The sequence below is a fragment of the Ambystoma mexicanum genome, chromosome 1q, assembly GCF_040938575.1.
Source record: "Ambystoma mexicanum isolate Mex_15411 chromosome 1q, UKY_AmexF1_1, whole genome shotgun sequence".
In the NCBI taxonomy this organism is placed as follows: domain Eukaryota; kingdom Metazoa; phylum Chordata; class Amphibia; order Caudata; family Ambystomatidae; genus Ambystoma; species Ambystoma mexicanum.
This window is the reverse complement of record NC_090922.1, coordinates 1,307,590,590-1,307,604,841: the sequence shown is the minus strand read 5'-3', so window position 1 is coordinate 1,307,604,841 and position 14,252 is coordinate 1,307,590,590. Positions and strand designations below refer to the sequence as shown.

Below are 14,252 nucleotides of genomic sequence, written 5' to 3'. Positions count from 1 at the left end.
CTTTCCACCTAGAGAGATGATCTGCTTGAGCCGCACCGCACTGATGGTTCCCAGCAAGGCAGACAGACCTGTCTAGGGTTTTTGGCACTCTTGTTCAGAGAGGAACTGCTTGATATTTGTCACTGAGCTGTCCTTGTAGATCGGAACAGACTGATATGCAAATGGACAGTTTGCTTCTGCTTGGGCCCAGAGAGCCACAACGCACAATTGCAGACCATCCTGAGTGGGCACTAAAGCGTGCAACATGTTATTTGTCCTCATTAGGTCTGACGGTGTGGGGGCTGGGGGGTGTGGAGTGAGGTCTCATATATTGCCAGAGGTAATAAATCGTGCTTCATGGATTGCAGCTGGAATTCAATAAAAATGTATCTGTTATTCCAACTTTTTACCACACCCTTGATTGTCAAAATACCCTTAACATCCCCACTATGAGGAGACCATGTGCCCGGAAGTGATCTTTTTTGCTTGCGGCACATTAAAGCACTTCTAACAATATAATAAAAGGCCAGATGTATGTTTGTCGTGTTTGTCGTATGCAGTCATGCGCAGTAGAGACAAATGTGCATAGCTTCACCTGTCGTCACCGCTAGAGGGAGCTGTTGCCTTCGGATATATAGAAGCTATGCCAATTCGCACAGCTTCGCCTGTTGTCACCGCTAGAGGGAGCTGTTGCCTTAGGATATGTAGTGGTCCTACTGTGTCAATAAAAACCTGCACTTTGGCCCGTGTTAGCTCGGTCATAGAGGGCATAGGGTCGATACCATGGCTGCCCTCTACCTTTTGATCCAATGCTTACTAGGTTACTAAGGGTATATTTTGTCAGATGGTACTGTTTCTTCTCTGAAATATGTATATCTTCTTGCCCCTGATACAATTCCTATTGCAACTGGAAGACCATTCCAAGCATAACATGACTTAGTTACACGTCCAAAGGATGGTCTTTATCTTGGTATAGTGCAGAAAAAAGCAATGCCATCTCTATATGGAAGCTGTGATATTGACGTGCTTAGGGGAGATGACCTGAAATGCTCTGTCCCCAGGGACACCTCCAGTGACAGGGTCTCCCCATGAAGCTCAACAGTTTCTACAATGCAAAGGCTCTGCCATAAGTAACATCAGCAAAAATGACACTGGTTAGCCAGTGTGGGCGTTAGAAGACTACTGGTTCCTAGTGGTCTGGATCCCGATGTATCGGCCCTTGAGGATGGCTTCAGGCTTTGACATTGTAAAGATGTCTGTGCACTGAGCACTTAGCATTCGATAAGTGAGCACTAACCCAGTACCAGCAGGGTTTCTGCAACCTAAGGCTCCTGGGCTTTGGACTCCATCTCCCATCAGACCTCACCAGTATAACCAATGGTAAGCAATCAGGGGGGTCGTAGTCCAAAATATCTTGAGAACCGCAAGTTGCAGATACCTGCTGTAACAACATCAAGTACTAAAATCACTGAAAGAAACCTCTGGTTTTCTATTTTTTTATTTCTTTATTTGAATGAGGAGACTACAGAATAGCTGTACAGGACACTGGAGTCCAACAGTAAAGAGAAAGCACCAGGCCAGACGCAGAAAGGCATGCATATCCTACCCTGGTAGGATTGGGAGGAGCGTGAGAGACGTGATGAGAGAAGTAGTAGTTCCTAGCAACCACTCCAGGCAGAATTCATTTTTTAAATTTTATTTACTAAGGACATAATAGCTTTATAGACCATAACCTTGGGCCGTACTGTGATTTATGGGACCTGAAGACCTGGTTCTTCAGGGCCCATAACTCCTGGTTTGGCAATTAGGCTGGGTATATAAGCTTAATTAGCACCCAGATTGGAATTTTGGTATTTTAAAAGCTAATCTGATGCCAGGCTTTCAAGATACTTATTTCGGGTATCAGTTCTTCCTGCTTGCTCCCACCAGTCCCTGCTTACCTTCAGCCTCAACATGTGCTTGTCGACTGCAACCGCCTAATGCGCCTCCATGTCTCCTGTCTCTTTTATCTCATCTGTAAACCCTCTGCTGTGCTGTCCTGCTTGCCAATGGCATGGAAACTAACTTAAAAAAGACTGCCACCTGCATATAGCAAGGACAGTTCAGTATGCCTTTATTGCTACAGCGGATGTGTTGGCACCTTATAAATTATGTAAAAAGCGCAGTCGACCACCAGAGCCCTGGTTCTCACCAAAGCTCAAGGATAGTAAACTCCAGTGTAGGGAGACAGAAGGAAAGTGGCGTCGTAGTTACTCTCCCAATTCAAAAACTCTTTATAGGGACACACGTGCTACCTACCATAGAGACGTGGTAAAGGCTAAAATAACCTACTTTGCTCAAACCATAGAGGAGACTATTAACAAACCTAAGGCTTTATTTGACTTGGTGCAGTCTCTTTCTACGCCGGAATTAGCACAAAATGCAGTCCCACCTTCCCAAGAGCTCTGTGACTCCATTTCTACCTTCTTTCTCTCTAAAATAACCACCATTCTAGATAACATCAAGACTGAGGCTGCAGCAATTGCCCCAGTTTTTCCGATACCCCCCTCTATGGGAGGGTGCTGGTCATCTTTCCCCCTTTTTTCTAACACAGAAGTTCTTTCTACAATCCAAAAGCTTCAATCTGCATCCCCTACAGACGCCATACCACTCGCTCTCCTGCAGGAGATGTCTGCGGATCTGATTAATCACATCACAACAGCAGTTAATAACTCTTTCACTATGGGAGTGATCCCGGACTCACTTAAACATGCTTTAGTGATCCCTTTGCTCAAGAAGCCTTCTTTGGATCCTGAAGTGATGGCCAATTATCGCCCTATTTCACTTCTGCCATTTCTGATGAAGGTCTTGGAGGCACTAGTATCCCCACTGCTAGCCACATTTCTGGAATCCACACAGTTCCTTGAGTCATTTCAATCTTGCTTTCGGCCTGGTAGAGGTACTGAATTTGTTCTTAATTCGGTGATGGATGACCTAATGCGTCTTGTTGATCAGTCCTGCTTTTAGATCTGTTGGCTGCGTTCGACACTGTCGATCACTCTCTTCTAATCTCCCTGTTCTCTGAAGCTGGAATCTCTGGCCAAGTCCTCAAATGGTTCATAGCTTTTCTCACTAGTTGCTCTCAGTCAGTTTTGCTTCCTCCTTTATGGTCTGCCCCCGTCTCTCTCTCATGTGGTGTCCCTCCGTGCTCGGCACTCTCCCCTATGTTGTTCCATATCTACATAAGATATCTACTGTTTCTTATTGAATCTCATAGGTTTCACTTCTACTCATACACTGATGATACCCAGATACTGGTCCGTCTGGACCTAACAAAACCTCAAACAGTTAACAGGCTAATAAACTGCCTGGAGAAACTGGGAATATGGATGACGCTGAACTGGCTCAAGCTAAATGGCACTAAAACTGAAGCCCTGGTTTTGGATACTTCTACCCCTCATGTGTCCTGGACGGCCGATTTTTGGCCCCCATCACTGGGCCCTCTCCCTATACCTGTTCTATCAGTTAGGAATCTGGGAGTACGCTTCTCTGCCACTCTGACCTTGGATGAGCAGGTTGGAGCGGTTTGTAAATCGGGTCATTTTAAAGTTAGGGTTCTTCGTAAAGTCCTTCCTGGTCAACACCAGTGGTGGGAGCCCTGGTCCTCAGTGTCCTGGACTACTGCAACTCACTTTATATGGCCCAACCTGGTTACCTTATTGCGTGTCTGCAGCTTCTTCAAAATGCTGTAGCCCCTTCTATCATCCGCCCGCCTTTTGGAGCCCATAGGACTTCCCTACTGAGACAACTACACTGGCTCCCTGTTGCCCAGCGGATCTTGTTCAAGTCCCTGTGTATAGTACACTGGGCCTTTTATGGATCGGGAGCAGAATATCTGCAAAGAAAATTCACTCCCTACCAACCCACTCGTACAGTTTGCTCTCAAACCACCCTGCGGGTGGCTGTGCCTCGGTTTAAGCTGACCCGTGTCCTAAGCACTCTTTATGCTCTTTTGCTTTCTCAGGCGCATAACTATCCATAGGACCTTGGGCAATAATGCTATATTAGGTACTTGGGGAGTGACGTGGCACTCCCCTATTGGCCAATTACGAGGCCATACAAGCAGGTATGGGTCGCACATTTTGATTGCCCCAGAAATGGAACAATGATAGGGGTAGCCGGAATCAACTGGTCACAGTAGGTTTCTCAGCTCAGCGCTCCCTCTGATCATGGGAGCACCATACTGCAAGCCACCTCCTCCCACCTGCAGCCTTAAGCCTCACCTGGGCTCCACCTGACAGATGTGACCTGGGCACACTAAATCCATAGCCTTCTCCCGTTTCCTTACCTTATTAAGGTGGGGGCAAATAGCTCTGCCCCCTTACCGAATCTAAACCGGGCCTCACTTGGCAGATGCAATCCTGCCTCACCACCATGACCTGCCCCTGACCTCCACTCACACACCTTGTGGGACCAAACCTGGCAGAAACAGCCCAGCAGCAATCTAAGCCTTGCCCCTCCCGTCACATCACGCTGAATTTAGTTGTTGGGAACTTTCTAGTTCTCAGCAACCACTCCAGGCAAATTGCATTTTTTGAACCCCCCCACCCCCCCGTCATCCGAGAAACGAGACCTAATAGCTTATAGACCACTCCCTTTGGTCACACCTGCAGTTATGGCCCTTAACACTTGATGAACGCCCTCTCTGTACTTGGGCCTTTAACACGGTCTTCAGGGCCCATAACTCCCAGCACAGACCTCAGGTTAGATCTATAAAGATTATTTCTCAGATATGAAAGATAATGATTGGCTGATGAGCAACCTATGTTCCATTCCGGGTGCTAATAACATGCTAATAACATGTATTTATGTTTTTATTATGATGTACAGATATGAGGTTGATACATGTACAGACGCCCACTGACACACCCACAGCCAGGTCTACCTCAGCTGCCCCTCTATGAGCTCTCACATGTTCACTCTCAGCATCACTCCACTCAGTTCTTTTTCATTGTGGAGTTGTTTGCTTTTGGGCCCTTGAGAGGGTGACAGAGAGCAAACAGGCAGTCATTCTATAAGGGGTGGAGTGCAAAGGTGAGGCATGAAAGCAAGGAGTACACTGTTCAAGTCTTACTTTATACACTCATGGGGATTTTCAATGCATCTAATGGGGGGGGAGGGGCACAATCCTGATTGAACATTCCCCTCCCCCTTCATGCCTCGCGGGTAAAACAAATGGATTCCAACAAAAAGTCGCTTGCATTTAGCCTCTTTCAAAAGTAGGCAGATTCCATAAGAATCCATTGTAAAGGCTATCGACATCCGGGCATGGTCGCCACTAGATCCCCCCCCACCTCTCTAATGGGGTTGGAAAGGCAAAGAAGGCTACTGCGCTGCTGGTCTCAGGGGAACACTGAATTGCCATTTTCAAGCAATGTGTTAGTGCACGCAGTCTCTCTTTGTTTTTATTGGATTTATAAATTATCAGTGGGTATCTTGCAAGCGAGTGGAGGGCGTGTATTGGCCATTTTTTCCTTTGTCTTGTGGGGTAGCAGTTACCATCAATATTGATCTATATAGAAAGCACATGTGTTTACTTGTTATGTTTATGGGTGGGGGGCTGGAATAGGCGCTTTGACGGACATCTTTAGACACATGTCCCCGTTTGCTGAAAGGCAAGGGGTAGTCCAATACAGTTCTGTTCTGTAACACAGGCAAATTCGCCAACGCGCCAAAGATAGTGGGTCCCAAACCGTTACAAATGCCTTAATATCCCTTGTCTCGCCTTGTACAAATGATTAGGTGCGTATATAGTGTTTCTGCAGGGCAGTGGGTGGTCTGGAGAAGGCAGCAGAAATAGACAATGGAAAGGAGAGGAGGCTGGGGTCAGCAGGGAAGAGAGAGGTTGCAAGGGGAGCAAGGCGCCAATGGTCACTAGACTGAGCAGAGCAATTAAATCAGACTCCTCCCCTTCTAAGCACACACCAGGTATTGAACCCAAACTGGTATCATTTTGTCCCCAGGGCACGCACGTTGCCCTTCAACTATCTTGGCTCCCTGTACATGTGCAGAGGAGAGTGTCCCAGAATGCAGCCCCTTGGGTGGGAAGTGTTCTATTATTATTATTATTATTATCATTATTATTAGGCAGTTTATTGAACGCCAACCTTGCTTCGGGAAGCAATGGAGCACTTAACAATCATAGGGGGAAGAACATGGTTATGTAAACCGAGAAACTAGGGAGTGAAGATATAACAACGGGTGGGAGGGCACGTTGTCAACAATTGATCAAGCAACCAGCAGACAAAGCACTGGGGATTAGGTCAACCCGTCTCGAGTAGGGTGGGGAGTGGATGGTTTATGGACTTGGGTGTTAGGGAGAAGCCATTCCTTGAAGAGGAGGGTCTTGTGTTCCTTCCTACACTGTAGAAGCAAGTGCATGAGTCTGATGTTGACAGGGAGGAGGTTCCAGAATCGTGGTGCGTACACAGAGAAGCCTGTCTTCTGATTTTTTTTTCCTGCACAAGCGGGGTTAAAGTCTGCACATGTCCTTACTTCTGGTGGATCGTAGGCCTCGAGCGATGCTGAGTTTCGCACTGAGATAGCTTGAGGACTTCGGAGTGACAGCCTTGTAGATGATGCAGCAGGATTTGAAGATGGTACAGGCTTGCAGTGGGACCCATAGCACTTTGATGAGGGTTGTGGTGATGTGGTAGAATGCAGAGTCCTTTGATGAGTTCCGCTACAGCATGCAGGAGACATCTTAGGATGCTAGGGTAGTCCCTGGAAGGCATTGCAAAAGTGCATCCAGGTACAAGAGGACCAAGACTTGGACAGCACATCATTTAAAAATTAACTCTCTTAAATCTTATACAATGACTTTTACAACGAAACGTACAGGTAGCGCCTACGTATGGAAAGTAAATCAAGTCTGGATCAAACAAGTAACTAATATTAAATATCTAGGATTCCCAATTTCATTGAAGAACCATTTTAGCATTCAAAAAGGGAAAATGAACTCCTCCATCTCATTGATGAAATTTGTAAAAAATAAGCTTTGTGCATACTCATTATTATCACTATTTGAAACATACAAAGTAAAGATTACGCCAATGTTATTGTATGGCTGTGAGCTAATAATGTTTGTTGATATGGCTTGTCTTGACAGGCTGGAAGGAAAAATCTGGAAAGCAGTCTTGAGCTTACCAGAGTCCCCCCGCCAATTAGTGCAATCAGACTGGAACTGGGCCTCACATCATAGTGGGCTCAATAAATAAAAAGATCATCGTCATTGTTGACTAAAATTGGGGAGGGTTCTAAGTACACCCTTCGCTCATATTTACAAGAACATATGCATAGGGGCCCGGACCACAAGTACTTTTTGTACACATTTCATAAAAATTGCAAGAACTATCTGAACATGATGCAAGTGTGGAGCACGGATAATGCCTACGTAATGAAAAACAAAATCAAAGGCTAGGGCAGATATACAGACTATGAAGATATGAAGAGATTACAACTGTATGAACATAATCAGCACTTGCACATCCCGTCAACTAATACAAGATCATATGTACAAAAATGCCCTTCTAGAAGGCATAGAGCTCCATACTTAACATTTTGACTGAATGTCTTTCCAAAAATGGAGGTCCTAGCTCTAAACCTTGCAGTGCCGAAGGAAATCCAAGGATTTTTTGCAAGAGGGCTGGTCCAGAATTATTCCTTATTTCACTTGGTCCTGGAGTGCCCAGTTTTCTTGGAGCAGAGAATCCGTCTCCTGGGAGGGTTCTTCCACTCAACTTCTTGGGTATTGTCAGATAATATTTGTGACAGGATTATGACATCCTCAAATGAGGCCCTCATAATAGCCCTGGCAACACATGTTGAGCAAGTGAATAAGAGAATGTTACAGGGAGAAGCAGACTAGAGGGCGATATGGGGGGACTCATTCTTCCTGCAAAGGGCCGTTCTGGTCTTTGGAATTTATTTTACATATCCTACACTGGCTCACGTGCATAGATTGCGAGACAAATTTATTTTAAATTTGATCAGTGTCTGAAAGCTGTAAGTGAGCCCATGGAGAACATTCTATTGTTGATATTGTGGTATGATTATGTTCTGATAATTTGTTACTTTTTACTAAAGTGTAAAGGTTTAATTGTAAACTAAACACACTGTACTTTCTAAATACAAACAAAGTCTTATTTTCCACAGAAGATAAACTTGGTACCAAATTGTGTCTTCTTTTCTATGTCCCATTTGAAGTAGAGTTTTGTTAATGTCGAACTCTAGGGACTTGGCGCAGGTGACCAGCTGGGGTCTGAAGCCCTGGCGATGCAAAGCAGAAAGCCTGGTCTGGATGTCTAAGTGTTCTGTGTTTTTGGTCAGCAGTAGGAATTCAGATTTGGAGAGGTTGGCCTTCAGGCAAGCGCTGGACATCCACGACTGGATCGATGAGAGTCAGGCTTTGATCTGCCTGTGGATGTCTCCAATGGAGGCAATCTTGAGATAGAGCAGCTTTTCGTCTACATGTTCTACTCCCATTAAGCTTATATTCGCTCTGGCAAAGTGTCCTTATAAAGGGGCACGTCCTCCAGTATCTATAATGGGTAATAGTGTAGTAAGGTAATCTGGGGTGAGTCTCTGGATGGCCTCATGAAGAAGGCAGAGGGCCTTAAAATATAGGTGTTAGTGACCTAGAAGGCAATGCAGCAATTTGGAAGAAATGCAGTTTTAGCCAAGACTTAACCTCCTTTGTTAAAGGAAAGAACAGAGTAAGAAGATATGAAGGCATCACACCAACCTATCAAGGACTGCCTTGGGATGTACCATGCAGAACATCCTAGAACATCCAACTCAACACATCTGCTTCTTGTTTTTAATGTATTGATGAGCAGTGCCCTTAATGTCAGAGACATTAATGTGGTGTCCTATTAGATACGTTGTTTATTTGGTAAAAGCATCTCCTTTGTGCTTGTATAAGTTATCGTGCAATTCAGCTCAATGAACAACCATGACAGCCCTATCGTGCCTACAATGAATGGAGAAAATACACACACAACAATGCACAGAGGGGAGAACTTTCATGCACAAAACCCAAAACAAACATGGCGAACACAGACCTAAGCCGCAAACAAAATAGATCATCTCAGTTTTAGGAGAGGGTATACTGGCACATGAAACTAGAGAGACTTGGAGTGCAAAGGCCCTTACCTGTTAGCATGTCGTGGCCAAGCGATCTGCCACACTTCCCTTCCAGAAGGTGTTGTGTTGACGGGTGCAGGTGCTGTATGCCAAGGCATTCATTCAGGACGTCTTCATCTGTGCACGAATGCAGCTAGAAAATGGGGTGAAAACCGTCAGATCGTGCTGATTGAATCAGCAACCACGTTGGTGGACAGTGCATGGACAAAAAGAGTGGTTTAGCGTCTCCATCTCAACACAAGGTCAAATATTCAGTCTCTAGCACTGATGAAGCCATGACAACTCTGGTACACAAAAAACACCACAGACCCCTGAATATGATATATTTAACTATTCACTTTCTAATATCGTCTATAGCAAATATCAGCCCATACTTTTGAAGTGACTTTTTTTTACAGCACTAAGTTCAGAAACACATTAAAAAACAATACATGCAATATATACATTAATACATAAATACATACAAAAAACAATCAATACATTAAACCCAAAAAGTAAAGTGCATTATGCAAACTTAATTATTTTGGCCCTTGTGTATACATCTTTTTTCATAATCAATGCTTTATAATCTGCAACGTAAGGTGCATAGTGCGCACCCAGATGTTTAAGGACAGTGTCTGATACTTGTCAAATGCTTAGTGCCAACTGCGGTTTTTAGAGAGCGTTCAATGCCTGTAAATGCCTACTAAAGTGCATAGTGCAAACCTATCTTATTAGCGTGTCCAATGCCTGTAAATGCCTACTAAAGTGCATAGTGCAAACCTATCGTATTAGAGTGTCCAATGCCTGTAAATTCCAACTAAAGTGCATAGTGCAAACCTATATTATTAGAGTGTCCAATGCATGTAAATGCTTACTAAAGTGCATAGTGCAAACCTATCTTATTAGAATGTCCAATGCCTGTAAATTCCAACTAAAGTGCATAGTGCAAACCTATATTATTAGAGTGTCCAATGCCTGTAAATGCCTACTAAAGCGCATAGTGCAAACCTATCTTATTAGCGTGTCCAATGCCTGTAAATGCCTACTAAAGTGCATAGTGCAAACCTATATTATTAGAGTGTCCAATGCCTGTAAATGCCAGCTAAAGTGCATAATGCAAAGCTATATTTTTAGAGAGTGTCCAATGCTTGTAATGCCCAAACCAGAGAAGAACACGGCACAGTTCTAGAGGCCACAAACTAGGTGGCCACTTCTTAGGTAATGTGGCCCCAGGAACTTCCACTGCACAGAACTAAACCTCAACTTTTTGAGATTTTGCCCAGTCCCCTTGTGCTCCAGAAGACTACAGGCTGGTGATCCAGAGACAGAGACTAATTACGCCATAAAACACGAGCATGGGTTGACGCTTTGAGATCACTATGATGGTGAATGAAAGCCCATGAGTATGAATGATATCAGCGAGTGGTTTCGTATAGAGGTTGAAAGACAAATGGCTAAGTGGGAACCCTGAGGAACACCACATGTGATCGATGCTGGTGCAGATACATTGAGCGATAGAGCGGTATGTGTTTATTCCCAAATATCCATTTTATTGGTCTTTGACTAATATGAATGAAGTAGCATACATTTCTGGATATATAAGATATAATTAGCTATGAGAGAATAGATTTCTTATCTTATGATGGCCATTTAAAATTTTTAATGGAACAAAGGTCATTATAGTTTTTTTTTGTGATCTAATGTGTTTTTTTATATATCTAAAGGCTTACGTCGAAGAAAGGTTTTGGAAATTCAATTGTTTATCTAGAAATACTTTGATGTGATTTGTATCAGCCCTGCCTCCAGGGCCTTCCCTCCACGCCCAGGGAAGTGTCCAAGACCCCCCCAGCAGAGGCCGTGGTAGGAGTAGGGGCAGGGAAAAGCTTTTACCTGTCACAGTGCATCAGTAGTGAGAGCAGGCAATCAACCCCCTGCAGTGGGAGGCTGCTACTTATTCATCTGCACAGGAGGGTTTACCTATGTCATATATCATTTTCAATAATGAACACTTAATGAATGCCTCTAACACTCTCATGTAAAAAGTACATCTTTTAATAATGAGAAATATGTAATAAAGAAACATTACTATTGTTAGTTTTATTGTCACTATGCCCAACACATTTAAAATGCAAAAAGTCATTCATGAAAAAGCTGAAATCATTGTCATTGCCTCTAGCTCAAATCTAGACTAAGACTGATCAAGCTTCTCCAAGAAACTATAGTCACCTGATAAACCAACTACCTGCCTTACCAGGTCAAGCTAGGTGACCTCACAAATCATGCTAGGGAATCTAACATCTTCCTCACCAATTCATGATAGGCAACCTCATAGAAGCTTCTGCCTCAATACCTTTCTAAATGCAATATAATGAAGGGTAAAAGGCCTCTCAGACTAACTGTAGAAGGTAGGGAGGTGAGATGGCTGCAGAAGACTGAATGCCTGGGATTATCCACAATTCAAGAACAATGGAAAATAAAAATAATGGAGAAATTCCCCAAATGGTGAAAAACCACATATCAATGCACTATACTCTTCATCATAAAAGGCATTCAAAATATGATGAAATGCTTCAAAACTAATTACATGTTCATTGGGATTAATATGTTAGCATATAGCCAATTCAAAATAAAGTGTCTGCCCTTAGGTGGTGAGATGATTGGCTTTGGGGATAGAAAACAAAAAAGTTCAGCAAGCTGAGCAAACAGTATCCAAGTTCTGCTCAAACATCAAAAGGCAGAGTCATTTAGGGACTCCAAATGCTTCCAAATAGCCTGAATCTAGATTAGTGGCTTTAAAATCCAGTAAAAGAAAAAAGAGGGAGTTGGCCCCTCCCAACTGGAAAGCATCTGTCTTCAGCCCCAAGTCTTCTTGTGTCCCCTGGTCTAGCTCCGTCACCGAACAGGTGTGTGCGGAGACTGAAGCCTGTTTTATTTATAATTTGCAGGTGCTCACTCCCGCACAGCTACAACCGCTGAAGTTGCCTGTCCAAATGGAAGGGAGTAGCCTATAGCTCACACAACATTACCTGGCTGACCTGGTTAGACACAAGATTACATGTCAACTTCACCTGGGCTAATGGATGGTCACCGATAAATAGGCAGTGGAAATGGCACAGGCGGGGGGCAGGGGTTGGTCAATGATGTCAAGCACTGATCATGCAATGCTAACTCCTGTGACAAAAGTCCATGCATATATTCAGTTATCACAGGCACTTATAATGCAGTGCTAGCTCCTGTAGCACAAGTCTGTGCATGTATTCAGTTATCACAGGCACTGATCATGCAATGCTAACCCTTGTAACACAAGTTCATGCATGCATTCATCGCACAGGCACTGATCATGCAATGTTATTGCCTGCAACATAAGTGCATGTTTATATTAAGTTATCACAGGCACTGATCACACAGTTCTAACTCCTGAAACACAAGCCCATGCATACAGTCAGTTATCACAGACACTGATCATGCAGTGCTACGTCTTGTAACAGAAGGCCATGCGTACATTCGGCTATCACAGTTAATACTCACAGCTCACGTTTACTGAATATGAAAGCGTTTGCATCGCACTTTGTATTAGTTTTAAGGCTGGGCCTACAGCTCACACAACATACATGGATGACATAGTTAGACACACGATTACATGTCAACTTCACCTGGGCTAACAGATGGTCACCAATGCATAGGCAGTTGAGATTAAACAGGGGAGGAGGGGGATCAATGATGTCATGTGGACATTCACTGATCTCAAGCACTGATCATGCCATTTTAACTGTTGTAAGATAAGGTCCTGCAGGCAATTTGTTATTACAAGCACTGATCATGCAGTCCTAACTCCTGTAACACAAATCCATGCATACATTCAGCTATCACAGGCACTGATCATGCAATGCAAACTCCTTTGACTGTAGTCTACACTGATCATGCAATGCTAACTCCAGTGACACAAGTTCATGCATACATGCGGCTATCACAGGCACTGATTATGTGATGAAAATTCCTGTGACTGAAGTCTATACTGATCATTCAATGATAACTCCTGTGATACAAGTCCATGCATACATTCAGTTATCAAAGTCATGGATCATGCAATGCTAACCCTTTTTACACAAGTCCATCCATACATTCAGTTATCACAGGCACTGATCATGCAATGCAAGCACCTGTAACACAAGCCCATGCATATTATCACAGACACTGATTACACAATGCTAACTCCTGTCACACATGCCCATGCGTATATTCAGCTATCAATGCAATGTTATCTCCTGAGACACAAGTTTATGCATATATTCAGTTATCACAGCCACTGATCATGCAATGCAAACTCCTGTAACACAAGTCCATGCATACATTCAGCTATCACAGGGACTGATAATGCAATGTTAACTCCTGTGACACCAGTCCATGCCTATATTCAGTTATCACAGGGACTGATCATGCAATGCAAACTCCTGTGACTGAAGTCTACACTGATCATGCAATGCTAACTCCAGTGACACATGTCCATGCATACATTCGGCTATCACAGGCACTGATCATGTGATGCAAACTCCTGTGACTGAAGTCTATACTGATCATGAAATGCTAACTCCTGTGACACAAGTTCATGCATACATGCGGCTATCACAGGCACTGATTATGTGATGTAAATTCCTGTGACTGAAGTCTATACTGATCATTCAATGATAACTCCTGTGATACAAGTCCATGCATACATTCAGTTATCAAAGTCATGGATCATGCAATGCTAACCCTTTTTACACAAGTCCATCCATACATTCAGTTATCACAGGCACTGATCATGCAATGCAAGCACCTGTAACACAAGCCCATGCATATTATCACAGACACTGATTACACAATGCTAACTCCTGTCACACATGCCCATGCGTATATTCAGCTATCAATGCAATGTTATCTCCTGAGACACAAGTTTATGCATATATTCAGTTATCACAGCCACTGATCATGCAATGCAAACTCCTGTAACACAAGTCCATGCATACATTCAGCTATCACAGGGACTGATAATGCAATGTTAACTCCTGTGACACCAGTCCATGCCTATATTCAGTTATCACAGGGACTGATCATGCAATGCAAACTCC

At 43.7% G+C, this 14,252-nt stretch overlaps 1 protein-coding gene across 3 annotated transcripts in view; it reads right to left on the bottom strand.

The window, feature by feature from the left end:
- GLIS1 (GLIS family zinc finger 1) overlaps nt 1-14,252 on the bottom strand; it is a 1,244,663-nt gene that overhangs the window by 219,779 nt on the left and 1,010,632 nt on the right. For all 3 annotated transcript variants that reach the window (XM_069642164.1, XM_069642165.1, XM_069642166.1), the window contains exon 6: nt 9,172-9,295. In XM_069642164.1, coding sequence (XP_069498265.1) covers nt 9,172-9,295 — 124 coding nt within the window. The remainder of the gene's footprint in view (nt 1-9,171; nt 9,296-14,252) is intronic.